Source organism: Chiloscyllium plagiosum, unplaced genomic scaffold, assembly GCF_037043375.1.
Source record: "Chiloscyllium plagiosum isolate Xiang-an unplaced genomic scaffold, Cpla_swu_hap1 HiC_scaffold_35, whole genome shotgun sequence".
In the NCBI taxonomy this organism is placed as follows: domain Eukaryota; kingdom Metazoa; phylum Chordata; class Chondrichthyes; order Orectolobiformes; family Hemiscylliidae; genus Chiloscyllium; species Chiloscyllium plagiosum.
The window spans coordinates 30,345,467-30,367,197 of record NW_028270173.1 but is presented as its reverse complement, the minus strand read 5'-3'; the positions used below and the strand labels follow the sequence as shown (position 1 = coordinate 30,367,197).

The following is a 21,731-nucleotide window of genomic DNA, read 5'->3' as shown; positions in this document are numbered from 1 at the left end:
GGGCTCGCCACCTATCGTTCAGTCTCTGTCTTAAAAGAAACTGGGACAGAAAGTCACAGCATCATCACACACCCGCACTAATGATGTGTCATAACATCTGTGAAAGGAAACATCTGTAATGGCAGGTGCAGTGTTGAGTCAAGAGCATATATGAACACAGATCCGTGTAGCCAGTACAGTTTAGTTCATTTGCTCTGCCCTATTCTTGTATCGGGAGTCTTTGATAAATTTAGATCAAGCCACGCGAGGTTGTCTTGCAGCGATTAGCTGGGAGATCATGGCTGTAAGATAGATGTAGGAGCTGGAGAAAGTTAATGTCTCTGGCAGTCTGTGTGTGTGTATGTGTATGTGTGTGTGTTTATGTGTGCGTGTGGAGAAATAGAGTTAACATTTTGAGTCTGTTATGAAGCTGCCTCAGAACTGGAAATGCTAACTGCTTTATCTCTACGCACATGGTGAGAGACAAAAAAAAACTGCAGATGCTGGAATTCAAAATGTACAGGCAGGAGGCGGCTGGAAGAACACAGCAAGCCAGGCAGCATCAGGAGAGGTTGATGTTTCAGGTGTAACCCTCCTTCAGGACTGGGGGTGGGTGTGAGGGGGAGCTGCAGATAAAGGGGGTGGCGGGGACAGGGTGGGGAAGTGAGGATAGGTGAAGACAGGTAGAGGGTACGACCCGGTTGGGATGAATCTGGTTGGTGGTAGGGAGCAGTGGAAGGGAGGGGGAGGGGCTGGGAGGGGAGTCGGGGGATGAGACAGGAGCTTGTTTGAAATTGGAGAGCTCAACGTTGAGTCCTCCAGGCTGTAGGCTGCCCAGGGGGAAGATGAGGTGTTGTTCATTTCGGAAGTGGAGGAGGCCAAGGATGGTCGTGCCGGAGAGGGAGTGGGAAGGGGAATTGAAACGGGCGGTAACTGGGAGGTCCGGTCAGGCCCTGTGGGCCCAGCTGAGATGCTCGGTGAACCGTTCCCTATGTTTATGTTTGGTCTCCCCAATGTAGAGAAGTCTGTACCCACAGGGGTCGACTGGACCTCCCAGTCACTGCCCATTTCAATTCTCCCAAACACTCCCTCTCCCACATGACCATCCTTGGCCTCCTCCATTTCCAAACTGAACCACACAGCAAATTGGAGGAACAGCACCTCATCTTCCGCCTGGGCAGCCTCCAGCCAGGAGGACTCAACACTGAGTTCTCCAATTTCAAATAACCTCCCTCCCCATCCCTCAATTCCCCTCCCAGCACCTCCCCATCCCTTCCATTGCTCCCTGCCACCCACTGGATTCATTCCTCCCATTGACCAACCAGGTCATACCCTCTACCTGTCTTCACCTATCCCCACTTCACCACCCTGCTCCCGCCACCCCCTTTATCTGCAGCTTCCACAAACACCCACCCCCAGTCCCGAAGGAGGGTTACTTTGTGCATGGGAAATCATGTCTCACAAACTTGATTGAGTTTTTGAAGAAGTAACAAAGAAGGTTGATGAGGGCAGAGTGCTGGATGTGATCTATATGGACTTCAGTAAGGCATTCGACAAAATTCCCCATGGGAGACTGATTAGCAAGGTTAGATCTCACGGAATACAGGGAGAACTCGCCATTTGGATATAGAACTGGTTCAAAGGTAGAAGACAGAGGGTGGTGGTGGAGGGTTGTTTTTCAGACTGGAGGCCTGTGACCAGTGGAGTGCCACAAGGATCGGTGCTGGGCCCGCTACTTTTTGTCATTTACATAAATGATTTGGATGCGAGGATAAGAGGTACAGTTAGTAAGTTTGCAGATGACACCAAAATTGGAGGTGTAGTGGACAGCGAAGAGGGTTACCTCGGATTACAACAGGATCTGGACCAGATAGGCCAATGGGCTGAGAAGTGGCAGATGGAGTTTAATTCAGATAAATGCAAGTTGCTGCATTTTGGGAAAGCAAATCTTAGCAGGACTTATACACTTAATGGTAAGGTCCGAGGGAGTGTTGCTGAACAAAGAGACCTTGGAGTGCAGGTTCATAGCTCCTTGAAAGTGGTGTCGCAGGTAGATAGGATAGTGAAGAAGGCGTTTGGTATGCTTTCCTTTATTGGTCAGAGTATTGAGTACAGGAGTTGGGAGGTTATGTTGCGGCTGTACAGGACATTGGTTAGGCCACTGTTGGAATATTGCGTGCAATTCTGGTCTCCTTCCTATCGGAAAGATGTTGTGAAACTTGAAAGGGTTCAGAAAAGATTTACAAGGATGTTGCCAGGGTTGGAGGGTTTGAGCTAAAGGGAGAGGCTGAACAGGCTGGGGCTGTTTTCCCTGGAGTGTCAGGGGCTGAGGGTTGACCTTATAGAGGTTTACAAAATCATGAGGGGCATGGATAGGGTAAAGAGGCAAAGTCTTTTCCTGAGTCCAGAACTAGAGGGCATAGGTTTAGGGTGAGAGGGGAAAGATATAAAAGGGACCTTTTCACACAGAGGGTGGTACGTGTATGGAATGAACTGCCAGAGGATGTGGTGGAGGCTGGTACAATTACAACATTTAAGAGGCATTTGGATGGGTATATGATTAGGAAGGGTTTGGAGGGATATGGGCCGGGTGCTGGCAGATGGGACTAGATTGGTTTGGGATATCTGGTCGGCACGGACCGAAGGGTCTGTTTCCATGCTGTACATCTCTATGACTCTACATCCGAAGTGTTGACCTCTCTACCTCCTGACGTTGCTGGGCTTGCTGTGTCCTTTCAGCTGCCTCTTGCCTGTCTGTTCTCTCTCTGCAAACACACACTGCCATACCTGCAGAGTTTCTGTGTTTGCTCCTGCACTGCCCTCTGGTGGCCAGTTCTTGCATTCGCTCATCTTCGACATGGAGTCTGACAGCACAGAAACAGACCCTTCGGCCCAACCAGTCCATGCCGAAAATAATCCCAAACTGAACTAGTCCCACCTACCTGCTCCTGGCCCATATCCCTCCAAACCTTTCCTATTTGTGTACTTTAAATGTTATAATTGTACCCACATCCACCATGTCCTCTGGAAGTTGACTCCACACACGAGCCACTCTGTGTGTAAGAGAAAGCGTTGTCCCTCAGGTCTTTTTGAAATCTTTCTCCTCTCACCTTAAAACATTGCCCTCTAATCTTGAAATCCCCCACCCTAGGGAGAAGACACCTGCCATTCACCTGATCCATGTCCCTCATGATCTTATAAACCTCTACAAGGTCACCCCTCAGCCTCCTACACGCCAATAAAAATAAGTCCCAACCTCTCCTGAAAACTCAAACCCTCCATTCCCAGCAACATCCTGATCAACCTCTTCTGTTTCCTTTCACTGAATGTCTAACGCCACACGTCTGCCCAACCACAATACCTCCTTTTGAGGGGAGGAGGGGGGAGGTGTGCCCTTATCGACAGTGAGATTCTGCCCTACGAACCCAGGCCTGGCTCAGTAACATGGGATCAAGCAAAGCAGACCACCTCATACTGACTACTCTGGGGAGCTCCACTCCCTCCCTCCTGGCACTCTGAGGAGAGACAGCCTTCTCCCCACCTCCTATTCCCTGTCACTCAACGAATTGTGTACAGCAAAGGGAGAACAAAAGACCAGTGTATTATTAAACTGGAGACAAACTGCAGAGAGCTGCAACAGCAAGGGCTTCACACAGGGACAGCAGGTAATCGGGAAGGCCGATGAAAGGTTGGTCCTGGTTTCACGGGGGTGGGGGCGGGGTGAGTTGGAGTGTAAGATTAGGGAAGCCTTACTGCAGCAGTACAAGGTGCTGGCGAGATCACTTCTGGAGTACGGTGAGCAGTTTTCCTTACTTAAGGAAGCTTAACCATTTTATTGGAAGCAGTTCGGAGGAGGTTCACTTGGATGACCCCTGGTGCGGAGGGATTGTCTTATGAGAAGGGTTATGGGGAAAGGGCAGGAAAGTGGACGTGAGGAGGGTTGGATCAGACATGATCCCACCGATTGGTCATAGAACCATAGAGATGTACAGCACCGAAACAGACCCTTCAGTCCAACCCGTCATTTAAGAACTTAATGTGCAAACGAGCCAAATACCGAGATGTGATCATGTGATCTCAGGCTCTTTGCCGTGTAGCGCCCAGGACTCAGATTGTTTCACGTATTAGTTTAACTGTAAACAAATCCACCAGAGATTTTCAAATGAATAGAATCCATTTTTGTCATGTTTAGATAAGACGGGAATATCATTACATTCGGGGAGGCTGTGTATTCAGTTGAGTCACCACTTACAGTGCTAGGTGACAATATAATTGATTACATTTTTTTCAGTGCTCTGGGATCAGTATCTTGGATTTAATCACATTACGTGGCATTAAATACCCAGATCTACAAAGTGTTGATATGAGCAGGTCAGAACCTGGGAACTCCGTGGCAAGGAATTCACCTCCTGACTCCCCTGTGTCTCGGTGTGCTATCTAAAAGCCACAAGTCAGGCGTGGAATGAACTATCCTCCACTTGCCATCAACACTCGGAATGTTTGGCGCAATCCAAGACTCCGAGACAGTCTGAGCAGCTCCCGGCTCAACGTGCCCTCTGTCCCGTTGGCACACATTGGTGGAAAACTGCACCCTCTCTCCCATCTTGCACTGCAAAGACTCACCAAACCGCCTTCAAACCCTCGCGCCTTCCAAACCCATGGCCTCTACCGTCTCGAAGGACGAGGGCAGCAGAAACGCCGTGCCCCTGCAAGTTCCCCTCCGGGTCACTCGATATCCCGAAATATATCCATTCTGTTGCGGAGCCACAATGGAGCTCTACCCTGGGGGGGGAGGTGAAAGGGTTTTCCCACAGCAGACAGACTGCAGCGGCTCAAAAAAGCAGCTCATCCTCTTGCCTTTTCGAGAGCAGCTAGGGACGGGCACTAAATACTGTCCCAGCCAGGCATATCCCAGGAACAAATTATGTAAAAACACACACACAAGTGGTCATTCAGTCCGACTGATGGTTATATTCCACTGCAGTCTTCCCCCAACCATGGGATAGAGTCACAGAGAGACATACAGCATGGAAACAGGTCCTTCAGCCCACAATGCTATACTAACCCACCAACACCACTAATCCTGTTTACCTGCATGCAGTCCATAGCCGACTGTGCTATGCTGTGAGAGTAAGCTTACACCCTCTGCTCATAGAGGTGTACAGCACAGAAACAGGCCCTTTGGCCCAACTCAACAACCAAGTCTCCCAACCCAATCTAGTCCCACCTGCCAGCACCCGGCCCATATCTCTCCAAACCCTTCCTATTCATACACCCATCCAAATGCCTTTTAAATGCTGTAATTGTACCAGCCTCCACCACATCCTCTGGCAGCTCATTCCCTACACGTACCACCCTCTGTGTGAAAACGTTGCCCCTTAGGTCTCTTTTATATCTTTCCCCTTCTCACCCTAAACCCTTTAGTTCTGGACTCCCCCACCCCAGTTCTTAGACAGGTCTGCCACAGGAAGGAGATGATTACACCTCTCATAGTCTGGTACACCTCAATCCAACGCCCCTCAGCCCCCTCTGTTCCGGGGAAAACACACCCCGGCCTATCCAGTCTCTCCTCATATCTGACAGTTTCCATCCCAAGGCAACATCCTGGTGAATATCCACTGCGCCCTCTCCATTGCGATCACGTCCTTCTGATAGTGAGGTGACCAGAACTGCGCACAGTCCTCCAGCTGGGGCCTAACTAAAGTTGTAACAAGACTTCCTTGCTCCTATATTCTGCCCATTCTATGGCTCATGATGGCCTTAACAACCGAGTCTCCCCTTCCTTTCAAACTCATATACAGAGGAACCGCGATTAAACGAGTTGGGCGGGCACTATTTCGTTCAGATAATTGATTATTCGGTTAACTGATTCAATGCCTTTCCTCTGGGGCTCGGAGTCCCCAAATAGCTCACACACACACACAACCTTTTACTGCAACTTTTTGACAGGTTCAATTTTTGCCCTGTACAGGACAATGTTGGAGAGATTATCTGGAGAAAGGGGGGGGTTTAGGGTACACGCTTGTGTAGGACTCCTGGGACAGTGTTGGGGAGAGAGAGAGAGAGAGAGAGAGCGGGAGGTCAGTCATTTGGAGAGGGTGTCTGAGCTCCCATCGATCCAGGGCTGTTCTCAGCAGCATTGCAGTGAGCCGGGTTTGTTTTTAATCATCGTAGCTGGAAGCAAAAGCCGCGATCAGTGTTGGAGACACCTCTTTGATGTAATGTTTTCATCGGGACCTCGAGATCTCCTTCGGATAATCCGAAATTCGGATCTGAGAAGGGAGATTGTACAATGCCGACAGTGTATAAACAAACGATTCGATCCATTGCGTTTGCACCAATCCTCCGAAGAGAGTGTCTCTCTCTCTCTCTCTCTTTCTACCCCCACCCTCTCCTGCCCATCTCTCTGTCTCCCCCCTGCCTCTCTCTCTCCCCCTCTCTCTGTGTCTCCCCCCGTCTCTCTCTCCCCCCACCCTCTCTCCTCCCTCTCCCTCCCTCTCTCTCTCTGTCTCCCCCGTCTCTCCCCCCTCCCTCTCTCTCTCCTCCCTCTCTCTCCTCTCCCCCTCTCTCTCCCCTCTCTCTGTGTCTCCCCTGTCTCTCCCCCTCCCTCTCTCTCCTCTCTCCGTCTCTCTCCCCCCTCTCTCTCCCCCCTCTCTCTGTGTCTCCCCATCTCTCTCTCTCTCCCCCCCTTTCTCTCTCCTCCCTCTCCCTCCCTCTCTCCCCTCTCTCTCTGTCTCCCCCAATCTCTCTCTCTCTCCCCCCGTCTCTCTTTCCGCCTGTTCATGCCCCTCTCTCCCTCCCTCGCTCTCTCTCACTCCCTCTCTCCATCTCTCTCTCTCTCTCCCCGTTCATGCCCCTCTCTCTGTCTCCCCCTCTCGCTCTCTCCTCCCTCCCCCTCTCCCTCTGTCTCTCTTTCCCCCCGTTCACGCCCCTCTCTCTCCCTCCCTCGCTCTTTCTCACTCCCTCTCTCTGTCTCTCTCTCTTTTCCCCCAACACGCTGCTCTCCCTCTCTCTCTCTCTCTCTCTCACCCCTCTCCTCCCTCCTCCTCCCTCTCTCTCTCTCTCTTTCCCCCCCATTCACGCCTCTCTCTCTCTCCCTCCCTTGCTCTCTCACACTCCCTCTCTCTCTCTGTCTGCAGAGCGCTGTCGGTTTGCACTGGGCATGCAGGACTCGGTTATCCGGGACGAGGACATTGTCGCATCCAGCAGGTGGTCTGACTCAACAGCAGCAAAGCACGGGAGGTAAAGCCTAGCGCCTTCCACCCATTCCCCCCTTCCTCCCCCCCCCCGCCGATGAGTTTCCCCATCGCCCCCTCGACCTCCACCCCCCACGCAACCCCTTTCCCGACCCCCAAAACATCTCGTCGTCCCCGTCCCCCCCAAACACGCCCAACGTCTGCCCCCCTGCCGCCCCCTCACTGGGAACCCGGGCACATGCCCTCTTTGCCACTTGACCCCTCCCCCTAACTCCTGGCGATAACCCTCGGCAAACGTTCTGACCGCGTGACACAAGGACAGGGCCGCATCCGGTGAGGGGGCGGGGGGGGGAGAGGAGGAGGCTCCCATGCGGCAGTCCGACCGAATGGCCTGGTTCTCCAGGAACGCCACCAGGATGGGGACTTCTAGCGGGCGGCCGGTTAGATGCCGCTTGGTTCAAGAGTTAACCGATACCACTCTCCCTTCACAACAACGCATGGAGAAATGGTCACGGACATGCAGTGGCGAGATTGGAAGAGGACGGACACTAGGACCCAGCGGCAGCCTGTTCGACAGAGGACAGGGTGGGGCCTCCCGGCCTCTTGTAGGCCGCGAGACGCAGCCGCGTCCACTCGGAGCCTGTGGCGCAGTGGGTCGCGTCGCTGCACCGGCATTCCAGAGCACCAGGCTAACGTCCTGGCCAGATGGGGTTCAAATCCCACCGTTGGCAGACCTGACATCTGAATCCGAGATTCAAAACCAAACGAGAGAGGCTCCTCAAAAAAAAAATAAAGAGAACGAGTAGAGAGTCCCAATAAAGGGAAAGAATAGAGTCTTCGTGGAAAAGGAAAATAGAGAATCTCAAAACGGGGAAACGGTGGCTCAGTGGCTAGCACCGCTGCCTCACAGCACCAGGGACCCGGGTTCAGTTCCCGCCTCAGGCGACTGACTGTGTGGAGTTTGCACGTTCTCCCTGTGTCTGCGCGGGTTTCCTCCCACAGTCCAAAGATGTGCAGGTCAGGTGGATTGGCTGTGCTAAATTGCCCGTAGTATTAGGTGAAGGGGTAAATGTAGGGGAATGGGTCTGGGTGGGTTGCTCTTCGGAGGGTCGGGCTTGTTGGGCCGAAGGGCCTGTTTCCACGCCATGAGTAATCTAATGGAGTGTCTCAAAATTAAGGAAAAGGATTGAGGATGAAACAGAGAAAAAAGTCTTAAAAAGGGGGAAAGAATAGAAAGTCTCAGAAAAACACCAAAAAAAACCTCAGAATTGCAGACACTGTGAGTCAGGAACAGAAATTGCTGGAGAAACTCAGCAGGTCTGGCAGCATCCGTGGAGAGAGCAAACACAGTTAACGTCTCGGGTCCCCGTGACCCTTCATCCGAGCCGGAGAGTCCCTTTGTTTTAACTTGTTCGCCAGTTTTGGCCAAGGTCACCCTGTCCCCAGTTTTGGCGGTAACTTGCCGAAAGGGAACGTGTTAATTGGCGGGAAAGAACAAGGCCGCATCACTTCCTTCAGGGAGACCAGCAGGGGACATGATGGGGCCCAATCACCTCGTTGCTGGACGGCCAGGGGAATCAGGGGTGAGAATTAGGTTTTATTGTCACGTCCACTCAAGTTTGGGGACTTGTGAGCACAGGGAAGAGTGAACAAAGTCGCTCACCTCAGCGCCATCTGAGGTGCACAAGGTACCAAATCTTAGAAAAATAAATGAACTAAGTTAGAAGTTCAGCAATACAGCCCTTCGAAAGCAGAGGAGAGAAATAAAAATGGGAGGGCTCTATATTGTTCGATTTACAATTGCAATTAATTCTGTCGCGCGGACAGTTGGAAGAGATGGATTTCCCCCAGCAAGACGGGTGATGGGTGAGAGGGAGGGCGATGCCCAAGTACAGTGTTACAGGCTTCGGCCTACCCCGTCACTGAGCTGATCCATCCCTGCCCTTGGCAATCGGCAGGTTGGGCACAGACCACGGCGACGGAGCTTGGTGTCCCATCAAGCCCGTTCACCTCGAGAGCACCGAGTTCCTGCAGATCGATCTCCGCAAGCTCTACTTCATCACCCTGGTGGGCACCCAGGGGCGCCACTCCAATGGGCACGGCAACGAGTACGCCCGGCTCTACGGACTGCAGTACAGCCGCGATGGGAAATTATGGAGGACCTGGAAGGATCGGAGGGGAAATGAGGTAACACCTCGCCGTTGGCGAATCTGTCTCCTTATATTTTTCATTTGTTTACAGCATGTGGGCCCAAATGATCAGTACTGAGGGAGTGCCGCACTGTCGGAGGGTCAGTGCTGAGGGAGTGCCGCACTGTCGGAGGGTCAGTGCTGAGGGAGTGCCACACTGTCGGAGGGTCAGTGCTGAGGGAGTGCCGCACTGTCGGAGGGTCAGTACTGAGGGAGTGCCGCACTGTCAGAGGGTCAGTACTGAGAGAGTGCCGCACTGTCGGAGGGTCAGTGCTGAGGGAGTGCCGCACTGTCAGAGGGTCAGTACTGAGGGAGTGCCGCACTGTCGGAGGGTCAGTGCTGAGGGAGTGCCGCACTGTCGGAGGGTCAGTGCTGAGGGAGTGCCGCACTGTCAGAGGGTCAGTACTGAGGAAGTGCTGCAATATCAGAGGGTCAGTACTGAGGAAGTGCTGCAATATCAGAGGGTCAGTACTGAGGGAGTGCTGCACTGTTAGAGGGTCAGTACTGAGGGAGTGCCACACTGTCAGAGGGTCAGTACTGAGGGTGTACCGTACTGTCAGTGGGTCAGTACTGAGGGAGTGTTGCAATATCAGAGGGTCAGTATTGAGGGAGTGCCGCACTTTCGGAGGGTCAGTGCTGAGGGAGCCCGCACTGTCAGAGGGTCAGTACCGAGGGAGTGCCGCACTTTCGGAGGGTCAGTACTGAGGGAGTGCCGCACTTTCGGAGGGTCAGTACTGAGGGAGCGCTGCACTGTCAGCGGGTCAGTGCTGAGGGAGTTGCTGAACTGTCAGAGGGTCAGTGCTGAGGGAGTGCTGCAATATCAGAGGGTCAGTGCTGAGGGAGTGCCGCAATGTCAGAGGGTCAGTACTGAGGGAGTGCCGCACTGTCAGAGGGTGAGTACTGAGGGAGTGCCGCACTGTCAGAGGGTCAGTACTGAGGGAGTGCCGCACTGTCAGAGGGTCAGTACTGAGGGAGTGCTGCACTGTCAGAGGGTCAGTACTGAGGGAGTGCCGCAATGTCAGAGGGTCAGTACTGAGGGAGTGCCGCAATGTCAGAGGGTCAGTGCTGAGGGAGTGCCGCAATGTCAGAGGGTCAGTGGAGGGAGTTGCTGTACTGTCAGAGGGTCAATAAAGAGGTAGTGCAGCATAGTTTGATGTGTTTCCAGTGAGACGTTAACAGAGGCACACAGCCCTTTCACCCCATGGTGCTGTTTTGAAGAAGTACACAGGAGGGTTCATTATTATTCTGTGCGATAATCACCTTCCAATCGACAGCACAGGAACAGGTTAGCTGCTCAATCCCAACGCTGCTGATGGAGGCGGCTGCCTTTCTCACACTGTAACATTGACAACCAAATGTACCTCATTAGCTGGGAAGCCCCCAAAATAAACAGTGGTCCTGAAAGGTGCTACGTAAATGTATGGCTTTCTTTCTAATGTAAGCAGTGGAGTCTAAAATGTAAGGTGCATCGTGCTGGACAAAACCCCTTTACCAGTCACTATTGGTTTATGGGGTCACAGTCACCCCACACACGCATCAGGACCATTCACAAGAACACCCCGCACACATAAGAACCATTTGTAACAACATCCCATACACGCGTCAGGACCTTTTGCAAGAGCATCCCACACACGCATCAGGACCTTTTGCAAGAGCATCCCACACACGCGTCAGCATCTTTTATAAGAGCATCCCACACACACGTCAGGACCATTCGCAAGAACACCTGACACATGCATCTGAACGATTTTCCAGAACACCCCACACACGCATCAGGACTATTCGCAAGAACACCCCACACACGTATCAGGATCATTTGTGAGAACACTATTGGTTTATGCGGTAGCAATCACGGCACTGCCGTAATCGAGTTAATATTCTAATATTCATGGGGGGTGGGTGCTAATCTATTTCACCAGTCCATATTCACTCCACTGCACTAACTGACTATGCATTCAAACCAAAACCCTGATCAGTGCACTGAGTATCATTAGCCTTCATTCACTGCACAATGGAGTCTGAGAGACCCACAGCACAGAAAGAGGCCCTTCAGCCCATCGAGTCCGCTCCAGTCAAAAACAACCACCTAACTATTCCACTCCCATTTCCCAGCTCTTGGCCCATGGGCCTTCACATCGCAAGTGCACGTCTATATTCTTCTTCAATGTTGGAAGGGTTTCTGCCTCTCCCACCCTTATGGTCAGTGAGTTCCAGATTCCCACCACCCTCTGAGTGAAAATGAATTCCTGGCAACCCCTCTAAACCTCATGCCCTTTATCGTAAATCTGTGCTCTCCACACCCTCCATGTCCCTCATAATTTTATCCATCTCAATCACGTCTCCTCTGCTCTCAGGAAAACAGCTCCAGTCTGTCCAATCTCTCCTCATAACTGAAACTCTCCAGCCCGGGTATTATCCTGGTAAGTCTCCTCTGCACCGTCTCCGGTTCGATCACCTCCCTCCAATAATGTGGAGTCCAGAACTACATCAAGCCTACATTTCCATGTTGTCGGTCAGAGTCTTGATTCATCTGGTCCAACTCATACATGCTCGGTTCCTGTCTTTCACCGAGGGCTGGGTTTACTCACCGAAGCGGGGGTGGGGGAACTTGAATAAGGAGCGTTGGTTTGGGTTGATGCCCATGGTACCACCAGGCCTGTTTCAGCCTCTCCTTAACTGTGTTATGTCCCATTGGAGGGATGCACTGGATGTCCAACCAACCGAATGCATCACAAAAGGTTAAGGAGTTTCTTTTTTAATTTGTGCAAACTTTCCCATTTTCCCCGTCTTTTAGACCCAGAGAAAACACGAACCAGGTTTCTGAACTTGACAGGAATTACTATTAATTTCCAAGCTCATAGACTCTGGCTACAAGTAGGTAATTATGGACTGTCTGCATGTGACTGTCCCCTTAATAAACACTCCTATGTGTATGCACATACACATAGGTATTATTGGAAGAGCTAGCCAGAATGCTGTTTATCCACTTTTCTTTCCCAGATGATTTCACTGATTTGCAAGAGATACCAGGGTGGCTGGTTCATTGATAAAAGGTCTCTGATATATCCACTAAAAGTCACAACTGATAGAAACCACTGGAGCAAAGGTTAACCAGGTTTTCTTCATGCTTAATGTAGCTTTTACTGCAGAGAACAGAGAGACTGCCCCGAGGTGGATGGTGGTCTGACACCATCTCGCTGATAGCCCTAAACTGTTCAGCTGCCTGACGACCAATCGCATAATTGTTGGGTAGCTTTTGTCATTGATTACTCATCCAATCAGCTGCTTGTAGCCAACCAAAGCTTCATTTGCAAACAACCCTTTGACTCTGGTTTGTCTGCAAACAACTCTACTTGAGCGAACAGCTCTGTAAACAATGCTTGCAATGAGGGTCGGGTTACTTGCTTCTGAACACGCACCAACCTGAACGCAACTCTCGGTTTTTAAAGCAGTTCTTTTCTCATCCAACACTTTAAAAATGCGGATAAACAAACAGTGGTGATCTTTACAACCGCTAAATCCTGGTTTCCGTACCCTCATTATTGTCTCAGCAGGGAAGTTTATATTAATTTCCCCAATGGATTCACAAGCAAACGTCTAGTAACGCCATGATCCAGACTGTGTTCACAAGTGCAAACTGAATATCCCCAACTGAGCCTTTTTGTAATTTTAAAGATCTCTAAATAGTCTCTAGAATAGAGAGCTCCAGCTACTTGAACGGTCTGTGACAGTTGGGGTTTCTTAATTCTAGGAATTCCCACACGGGCAATGGATGGGGCAGCACAGTGGCTCAGTGTTTAGCACTGCTGCCTCACGGTGCCAGGGACCCGGGTTCGATCCCACTCTCGGGCGACCGGCCATGTGGAGTTTGCACATTCTCCCCGTGACTGCGTGGGATTCCTCCGGGTGCTCCGGTTTCCTCCCACAGTCTAAAGGTGTGCAGGTCAGGGTGAATTGGCTGAATTGCCTCATAGTGTCCAGGGATGGATAGGTTAGTCAGGGGTAAATGTCGAGTAATAGGGTTTGGGTGGGCTACTCTTCGGTTGGTTGGTGGGGACTTGTTAGGTTGAAGGGCCTGTTCCCACGCTATAGGGATTCTATGATATGTCGGGGCAGCTCGAGTGTGTGCCCTCACGTTCTGCTTCTCCGGTCTCCAGGTGATCAATGGGAATAGAAACCCATACGACATCGTGCTGAAGGACCTGGGGCCCCCAATTATCGCCCGCTTTGTGCGGTTCTACCCCAGGGCCAACCGGCTGATGAACGTGTGCATGAGGGTGGAGCTGTACGGATGTCCTTGGTTGGGTGAGTGAACGTTTCATTGTTTCTCCCAAGGCCCCCCCCACTCCGTTTTATTTTGTCAAAATCCGTTCATGGGATGACCCCGGCAATCCCAGCATTCTCCACAAGCGGTACGGATTCGATGGAGCGAACGGCCTCTTGGATTACGCGATTCTTGTTGATCCGTTTGTAGAGACGTTCAGCACGGAAACAGACCCTTCGGCCCAACCCGTCCACACCGACCACTTATCCTAAATTAATCTAGGCCGCATGGTCAGAGAGAGAAACCTACACTGCTGTCTGACACATCGGTGAATCTGCACAGCTACTGCCTTTGCTGTTTGAGTTCAAGTATCTCTGGAGATCATCACGCAGAGAGTGGTGCGTGTACGGAATGAGCTGCCAGAGGGTGTGGTGGAGGCTGGTACAATTGCAGCATTTAAAAGGCATCTGGATGGGTACATGAATAGGAAGGGTTTGGAGGGATATGGGCCAAGTGCTGACAGGTGGGACTAGATTGGGTTGGGAAATCTGGTTGGCATGGACGGGTTGGACCGAAGGGTCTGTTTCTGTGCTGTACATCTCTATGACTATGACTCTACAACTGGAAGGTTCGTTTTCAGACGTTTCAGCGTCATACTAGGTAACATCTCCAAGAGCCTCCAGATGAAGCACGTTTTATTTAGGTGTTTAGGTTTCCTTGGGTTGGTGATGTCATTTCCTGCAGTGATGTCATTTCCTGTTCTTTTTCTCAGGGGGTGGTAGATGGAGTCTAACTCGATGTGTTTGTTGATAGAGTTCCGGTTGAAATGCCATGCTTCTAGCAATTCTCGTGCATGTCTCTGTTTGGCTTGTCCTAGGGTGGATGTGTTGTCCCAGTCGAAGTGGTGTCCTTCCTTATCTGTATGTGAGGATACTAGTGAGAATGGATCATGTCTTTTGTGGCTAGTTGGTGTTCATGTATCCTGGTGGCTAGTTTTCTGCCTGTTTGTCCAATGTAGTGTTTGTTACCGTCCTTGCAAAGTATTTTGGAAATGACATTAGTTTTGCTCATTGTTTGTATAGGGTCTTCCAGGTTCATTAGCTGCTGTTTTAGTGTGTTGGTGGGCTACCATGATGCCGAGGGGCCTGAGTAACCTGGCAGTCATTTCTGAGATGTCTTTGATGTATGGGAGAGTGGCTAGGATTTCTGGAGGTGTTTTGTCCAGTGTTTCATTCAAAGGCTCACTGAAGATGTTACCTGGTATGGTGATGAAGCATTCAAAGCAACAAACGCCTTTAAAGATACAAAGCAACATAATTTAAAGCCTCGATTTCATCCTGATTTAAGGCAATATTAACTTTCATTAACTTTCACGCCTGACTCCCCACCCACCAGGCGATGACAATGGGCTGATTTTAACACAGTCCCCCGTTGTCACATGCTCCTAGGCCTGTTGTCACTTTATATCGTACTCGGCGCAACTAACCCATTTCCTCGCTCTCACCCCTTATTATCTCTTATTGAGCTTCTCTTTGGTCCTGGCCTGCTATCCACCATCTCCTGGTTTACCCACCCCCTTTCACATCTCTCTCTCTCTCTCTCTCTCTCTCTCTGGGCCGTCTCCCCCATAGCCTCTTCTGCTCAGGTTTTGTCTTCAGCATCAACACCACCTTGTGCCCAGCTGCCAGCAGTTCTGACGATGAGTGACCAGACTCTAAAAGCTAACTCTGCTTTCTTCCCACAGACGCTGAGTCCCTCCGGCAATTTCAGTTTCTCTTTCAGACCTCCAGCGTCCACAGTGTTTTTTTTTTGTTTTACTGTACGATATTTAAAACCGCTCCGATTCCAATATCGGCCGCACAATGGTTAACCCTGATAACGCGAAGGCCCTAATCTCTTGGCCAACTTGCCGTTTGACTCTTGCTGTATTCGTGTGTTTTCGACTCCGGGTGCAAAGATTAACGCTCACTTCAGTTCAAAACCTTCGATGAGAGAATGAGTGAAAACCCTGTGCAATTTGTTTCACATCTCTGCTACGTTTGCAAGCCACCTCAGCACCGCTGCAAGTATAGTGACATCCCCCAAACCACCCCCCCTCTCCCCACCTCGCAAAACGCCACCACCCAACTTAGGGACCTTGGTCCGAACCTTAAGTATAGGAGTTGGGAGGTCATGTTGCGGCTGTACAGGACATTGGTTAGGCCACTGTTGGAATATTGTGTGCAATTCTGGTCTCCTTCCTGTTGGAAAGATGTTGTGAAACTTAAAAGGGTTCAGAAAAGATTTACAAGGATGTTGCCAGGGTTGGAGGGTTTGAGCTACAGGGAGAGGCCTGAATAGGCTGGGGCTGTTTTCCCTGGAGTGTCGGAGGCTGAGGGGTGACCTTATAGAGGTTTGTAAAATCATGAGGGACATGGATAGGATAAATAGACAAGGTCTTATCCCTGGGGTGGGGGAGTCCAGAATTAGAGGGTATAAGTTCAGGGTGAGATGGGAAAGATATAAAAGAGACCTACGGGGGCAACTTTTTCACCAAGAGGGTCTATGGAATGAGCTGCCAGAGGAAGTGGTGGAGGCTGGTACAATTGCAACATTTAAAAGAATCTGGATGGGTATATGAATAGGAAGGGTTTAGATGGATGTGGGTCAAGATGAGAGTGGTGCTGGAAAAACACATCAGGTCAGGCAGCATCCGAGGAGCAGGGAAATCAACATTTCAGGCAAAAGCCCTTCATCAGGAATGTAGAGGAGGAGAACTTTTTCAAGGTAGGCATCCTTGGAAGAGGCTTCGCAGTTAGGTTAAAATCAACTAGGCGGAGGTGGGTGCTGCCGATGCTGGAGATTAGAGCCAAGAATAGTGTGGTGCTGGAAAAGCACAGCAGGTCAGGCAGCATCCGAGGAGCAGGAAAATCGACGTTTCAGGCAAAAAGGCTTTCTCCAGCACCACTCTAATCTTGACTCTAATCTCCAGCATCTGCGGTACCCACCTCCGCTTAGAGGGATATGGGCCAAGTGCTGACAAATGGGACTAGATTAGGTCGGGATATCTGGTCGGCATGGATGAGTTGGACCGAAGGGTCTGTTTCCGTGCTGTACATCTCTAGGACTCTGTGACTCTCCCCCTCCTCTTCCCCTGCAGATGGTCTGACGTCGTACCGGATTCCCATGGGTCAGATGATGAACGTTTCGGGCATTCCATTGGTGAACCTCAACGACTCCACCTACGACGGGTACCAGATCGGGAGGTAATGGCGTCGCCGGGATTGTGGGTTGGTTGGGGTGGGGAGGGGGTGGTGCGAGGTTTCTCCACCCGGAGAGTGCAGGGGCATGGGGTGCTTACAGAATTCCCTGCTCTGGGAGCATTCAAGGAGGAGTTGGACATGGTTCTTCGGGCTGGAGGGATCAAAGAATATGGGGGTGAGAGAGGAACGAAAGCAGGAACGGGATTCAGAATTGAACAACCAGCCAATGATTGTATTGAATGGCAGGGTGGCCCTTGAAGGGCTGAATGGCCTACCCTGGCTCCGTTTCTCTCTTACTAAGCTGCTGAATGTTACGAGACCGCACCAACCAGGACCAAGTGTTACAGGGATGCCCACCTCTGTAGGATGTCAGTCATTAGATGCGTCGCAATGAGTAGATTCAGAGATTTGGGAGATGGGATGTACAGGGTTGATGTTTAGCTCAGAGCTAGAGCATTTGACCGCAGATCGAGAGATCCCCCGTTCAAAACAGGGTGTGCTAGCAACTTGACTTGAAGGTTGCGATCTGCCTTTCAAGCCGGCTCCCTTCAGAATGGGTGTACGTCAGACAGGAGCAGCTCAGTGGTTAGCACTGCTGCCTCACAGCACCAGGGTCACAGGTTCGATCCCACCCTCGGGCAACTGTCTGTGTGGAGTTTGCACGTTCTCCCCGTGTCTGCGTGGGTTTCCTCCGGGTGCTCCGGTTTCCTCCCAGAGTCCAAAGATGTGCAGACTATGGTGGATTAGTTGTACTGAATTGCCCCTAGTGTTCAGGGATGTGTCGATTCGGTGGATAAACCAGGGGAAATGCAGGGTTACAGGAATGGGGGGGAGGTAGGGCTGGAGTCCTCTTCGGACGGTCGGTGCAGACCTGATGGGCCGAATGTGATGTGATGTGAATATCTCAACAGATTGAAGCATCATCAGGGAGTGATCTCCCAGGAGATGGCTCCTCTCTAGCAACTTTGTGATAGAGGTGGAATTTTCACCTGTGTGGAGTTAATATTTACTGTTGTTTCAATAACAGCGAGGGTGTTCTGATACCAGAGGATTCCCAACAATGTATACCACCACTCCCCCAGAACCAACTGTAAAACAGTCAGACATCTGGAGTGTTAGCAGTACCTCACTCACTCACACACACACACACACACACTTTCACACACACACACACTTTCACACACACACACACACACACTCTCTCAGGTGCACACACTCTCACACTCGCACACTGACAGACACACACACACTCACACACACTCTCACACACACACTCACACAGACACACACTCTCACACACACACACACACACACACACACTCACACACAGACACACACACACTCGCACACACTCACTCTCTCACACACACTCACACACACACACTCTCTCTCTCACACACACACACACACACACACTCACACTCTCTCTTAAACACACACACTCTCACACACTCTCTCACACAAACGCACACACTCTCACACACAGACACACACACACTCACACACAGACACACACACTCACACACTTTCACACTCACACACTCTGATAGGTGCACACACTCACACTCGCACACTGACAGACACATACACACACACACACAGACACACACTCACACAGACACACACTCACACAACACACACTCACACACACACTCGCACACAGACACACATACACACAACTCACATTCACTCTCTCACTCACACACACTTAGTCACACACACACACACTCGCACACAGACACACACAACTCACATTCACTCTCTCACTCACACACACACTCAGTCACACACACACACTCACACACAGACACACACACAACTCACATTCACTCTCTCACTCACACACACACTCAGTCACACACACACACTCTCACACACACATACTCGCACACACACATTCACCCTCGCACTCATACACACGCACTCATACATACACACTCACTCTCACACTCACACATACACTCGCGCACACAGACACATACACTCACTCACACACACACACGCACTCATTCACTCACACACACTCTCACATGCACACACTCACACGCGCACACACATTCAACCTCACAGTCATACACACACACTCATGCTCACTCTCACACTCTCACACACTTGCGCACACACACATTCAGACACACTCTCACACAGTCACACACACAGTCTCTCACACACACACACACACTCGCACTCACACACTCACTCGCACTCACACACACACACTCGCACACAGACACACACACTCGCACACAGGCACACACAGTCGCACACACACTCGCACACACACACACACACTCACACGCACACTGATAGACACACACACACACTCGCGCGCACACACACTCACTCACTCTCACACACACACTCTCACTCACTCGCACTCACACACACACACACACTCTCCCACTCTCCCACACACAGACACTCACTCTCTCACACACACACACACACACGCACACAGACACACACACTCCTACAGTCACACAACAGTCGCACACACACACTCTCACACACTCTCAGACACACACACACTCACTCACACTAACACACTCACTCACACACACACGCACTCTCACACACACTCACTCACACTCACTCTCTCACACACATTCTCACACGCAGTCACACAGACACACTCTCACACACACACAGACACACTCTCACACACACACAGACACACACACACACAGACACACACACACAGTCACACACACTCACTCACAGTCACACACACTCACACACGCACACATCCACACACACTCTCACACCCACTCACACACACAAACACGCACACTCTCTTGCTCTCTCTCTCACAAACACACACACTCACTCTCACATACACACACTCTCTCTCACTCAAACACACACACACACTTCCCCAAAACATGCATCGTCCACATGCAACCAAATACACGTGCTGTCGCTTGCAGCCACACACAACATGAAAACAAGTGTGTCTGTCTGCACAAGTGCAAAGGAAGATGTGACACAAACAACAATGGAGTCACACAAATGCACACTCACTCAGGTGCTGGAACGGGCAGGTATGCACAGTTCCCAAGTGTCCCACCTCATTGTGTCGGCAAAAATAACAAAACGAAAGGTCTGTTTCAGATCATTGAGATGCCACGACTGGGGTTAGATTAGATTCCGTACAGTATGGAAACCAGCCATTCGGCCCAACAACTCCACACCGACCCTCCGAAGAGTAACCCGCCCAGACCCATTTCCCTCTGACTTATGCACCGAACACTACAGGCAATTTAGCATGGCCAATCCACCCTGACCTGTACAGCTTTGGACTGTAGGAGGAAACTGGAGCACCCGGAGGAAACCCACGCGGAGAATGTGCAAACACCACCTAGGCAGTCGCCCGAGGCAGGAATTGAACTTGGGACCCTGGTGCTGTGAGGCAGCAGTACTAACCACTGAGCCATCGTGCTGCCATTCTGCTGGGGTCTGTGCTGGGCCTTAGAAGAACAATACAGCACAGGAACAGGCCCTTTGGCCCTCTCAGGCCTGCACCTCACATTTTGCCCTTACATACTACACCTGTCTTCACTGACAGGATCTGTATCCCTCTGTTCCCTTCCTAGTCATGACCTCATCCAGGTGTTTTCTGAATGCTGCTGTTGTGTGTGCTTCCAGCACCACCTCCTCTGGCAATGGGTTCCAGGCACTTATCACCCTTTGTGTGACAAAACCTGCCTCACACGTCCCATTTAACCCCCCCCCCCACCCTCTTTCCCGAACCTGTGTCCCCTAGTCATTGACCCCCTCCACCTGGGAAAAAGCTACATACTTTCCACCTCTCTCGGTACCGTTCACAATCTCATAAACCTCAGTCAGGCTCCTGTCTATTATATAAAGCACGTCGAAGGCAGATCGGTTAAATTTGCAGGTGACACAAAGAGAAGTGGGAAAATGTGCTGTGATGGTGATGTAGCGAGAATGCAGACCGATGTAGGTAGGCGAGTGAGGGGGTGAAAACCTGGCAGATGGAGAGCAATGTGGGGAAAATTGTGAAATGGATCACTTGCGGCGGGAAGAATTTTTTAAAGAGCAGAGCATTATTTGAATGGCGAACGACTCTAGAATCCGAGTGCACAAGTCGCAAGGGGTTAGTACGCAGGTACAGCAAGTAATTAAGAAGGCTAATAGATTGCTGCTGAAAATGTGTTGCTGGAAAAGCACAGCAGGTCAGGCAGCATCCAGGGAACAGGAGAATCGACGTTTCGGGCATAAGCCCTTCTTCAGGAAGGGCTTATGCCCTGAAGAAGGGCTTATGCCCGAAACGTCGATTCTCCTGTTCCCTGGATGCTGCCTGACCTGCTGCGCTTTTCCAGCAACACATTTTCAGCTCTGATCTCCAGCATCTGCAGACCTCACTCTCTCCTAATAGATTGCTGCACTTTATCATGAGTGAAATGAAACATCCTTCAGTTATACGGGACATTCGTGAGACTCCATCTCGAGTGCGGTGTGTAGTTTTGGTTTCTTTATTTGTAAGGAAGGAAGCGATTTACAAGATTGCAACCTTGGAATTAGTGGGTTGGCATCAGAGGAAAAATAAGGACTTTTGCCCGAAATGTCGATTTTCCCTGCTTCTTGGATGCTGCCTGACCTGCTGTGCTTTTCCAGCGCCGCTCTAATCTTGAAAGATAAGGACGGGCTGGGCTTGCGTTTACTGGAGTTCGGACGATAAAGGGCTGACTTATACAGTCACCCAGCACAGAAACAGACCCTTCGGCCCAACCAGTCCATGCCGACCATAATCCCAAACTAAACTCGTTCCGCCCCGGCCTGCTTGATTGAAGTTCATAAGATCATGAATGATCTTGACAAGGTGGACAAGGAAAGGATG

At 50.9% G+C, this 21,731-nt stretch overlaps 1 protein-coding gene across 6 annotated transcripts in view; it reads left to right on the top strand.

The window, feature by feature from the left end:
• Nucleotides 1–21,731, top strand: part of LOC122541334 (discoidin domain-containing receptor 2-like) — a 213,279-nt gene that overhangs the window by 125,260 nt on the left and 66,288 nt on the right. For 5 of the 6 annotated variants that reach the window (XM_087979456.1, XM_087979457.1, XM_087979455.1 and 2 more), the window contains exons 3-6: nt 7,119–7,221; nt 9,134–9,362; nt 13,522–13,669; nt 16,768–16,873. In XM_087979456.1, the coding sequence (XP_087835582.1) occupies nt 7,119–7,221; nt 9,134–9,362; nt 13,522–13,669; nt 16,768–16,873 (586 nt within the window). Of the gene's footprint in view, nt 1–7,118; nt 7,222–9,133; nt 9,363–13,521; nt 13,670–16,767; nt 16,874–21,731 lie in introns of those variants that run through there. The other variant, XM_087979461.1, reaches the window with a different exon arrangement.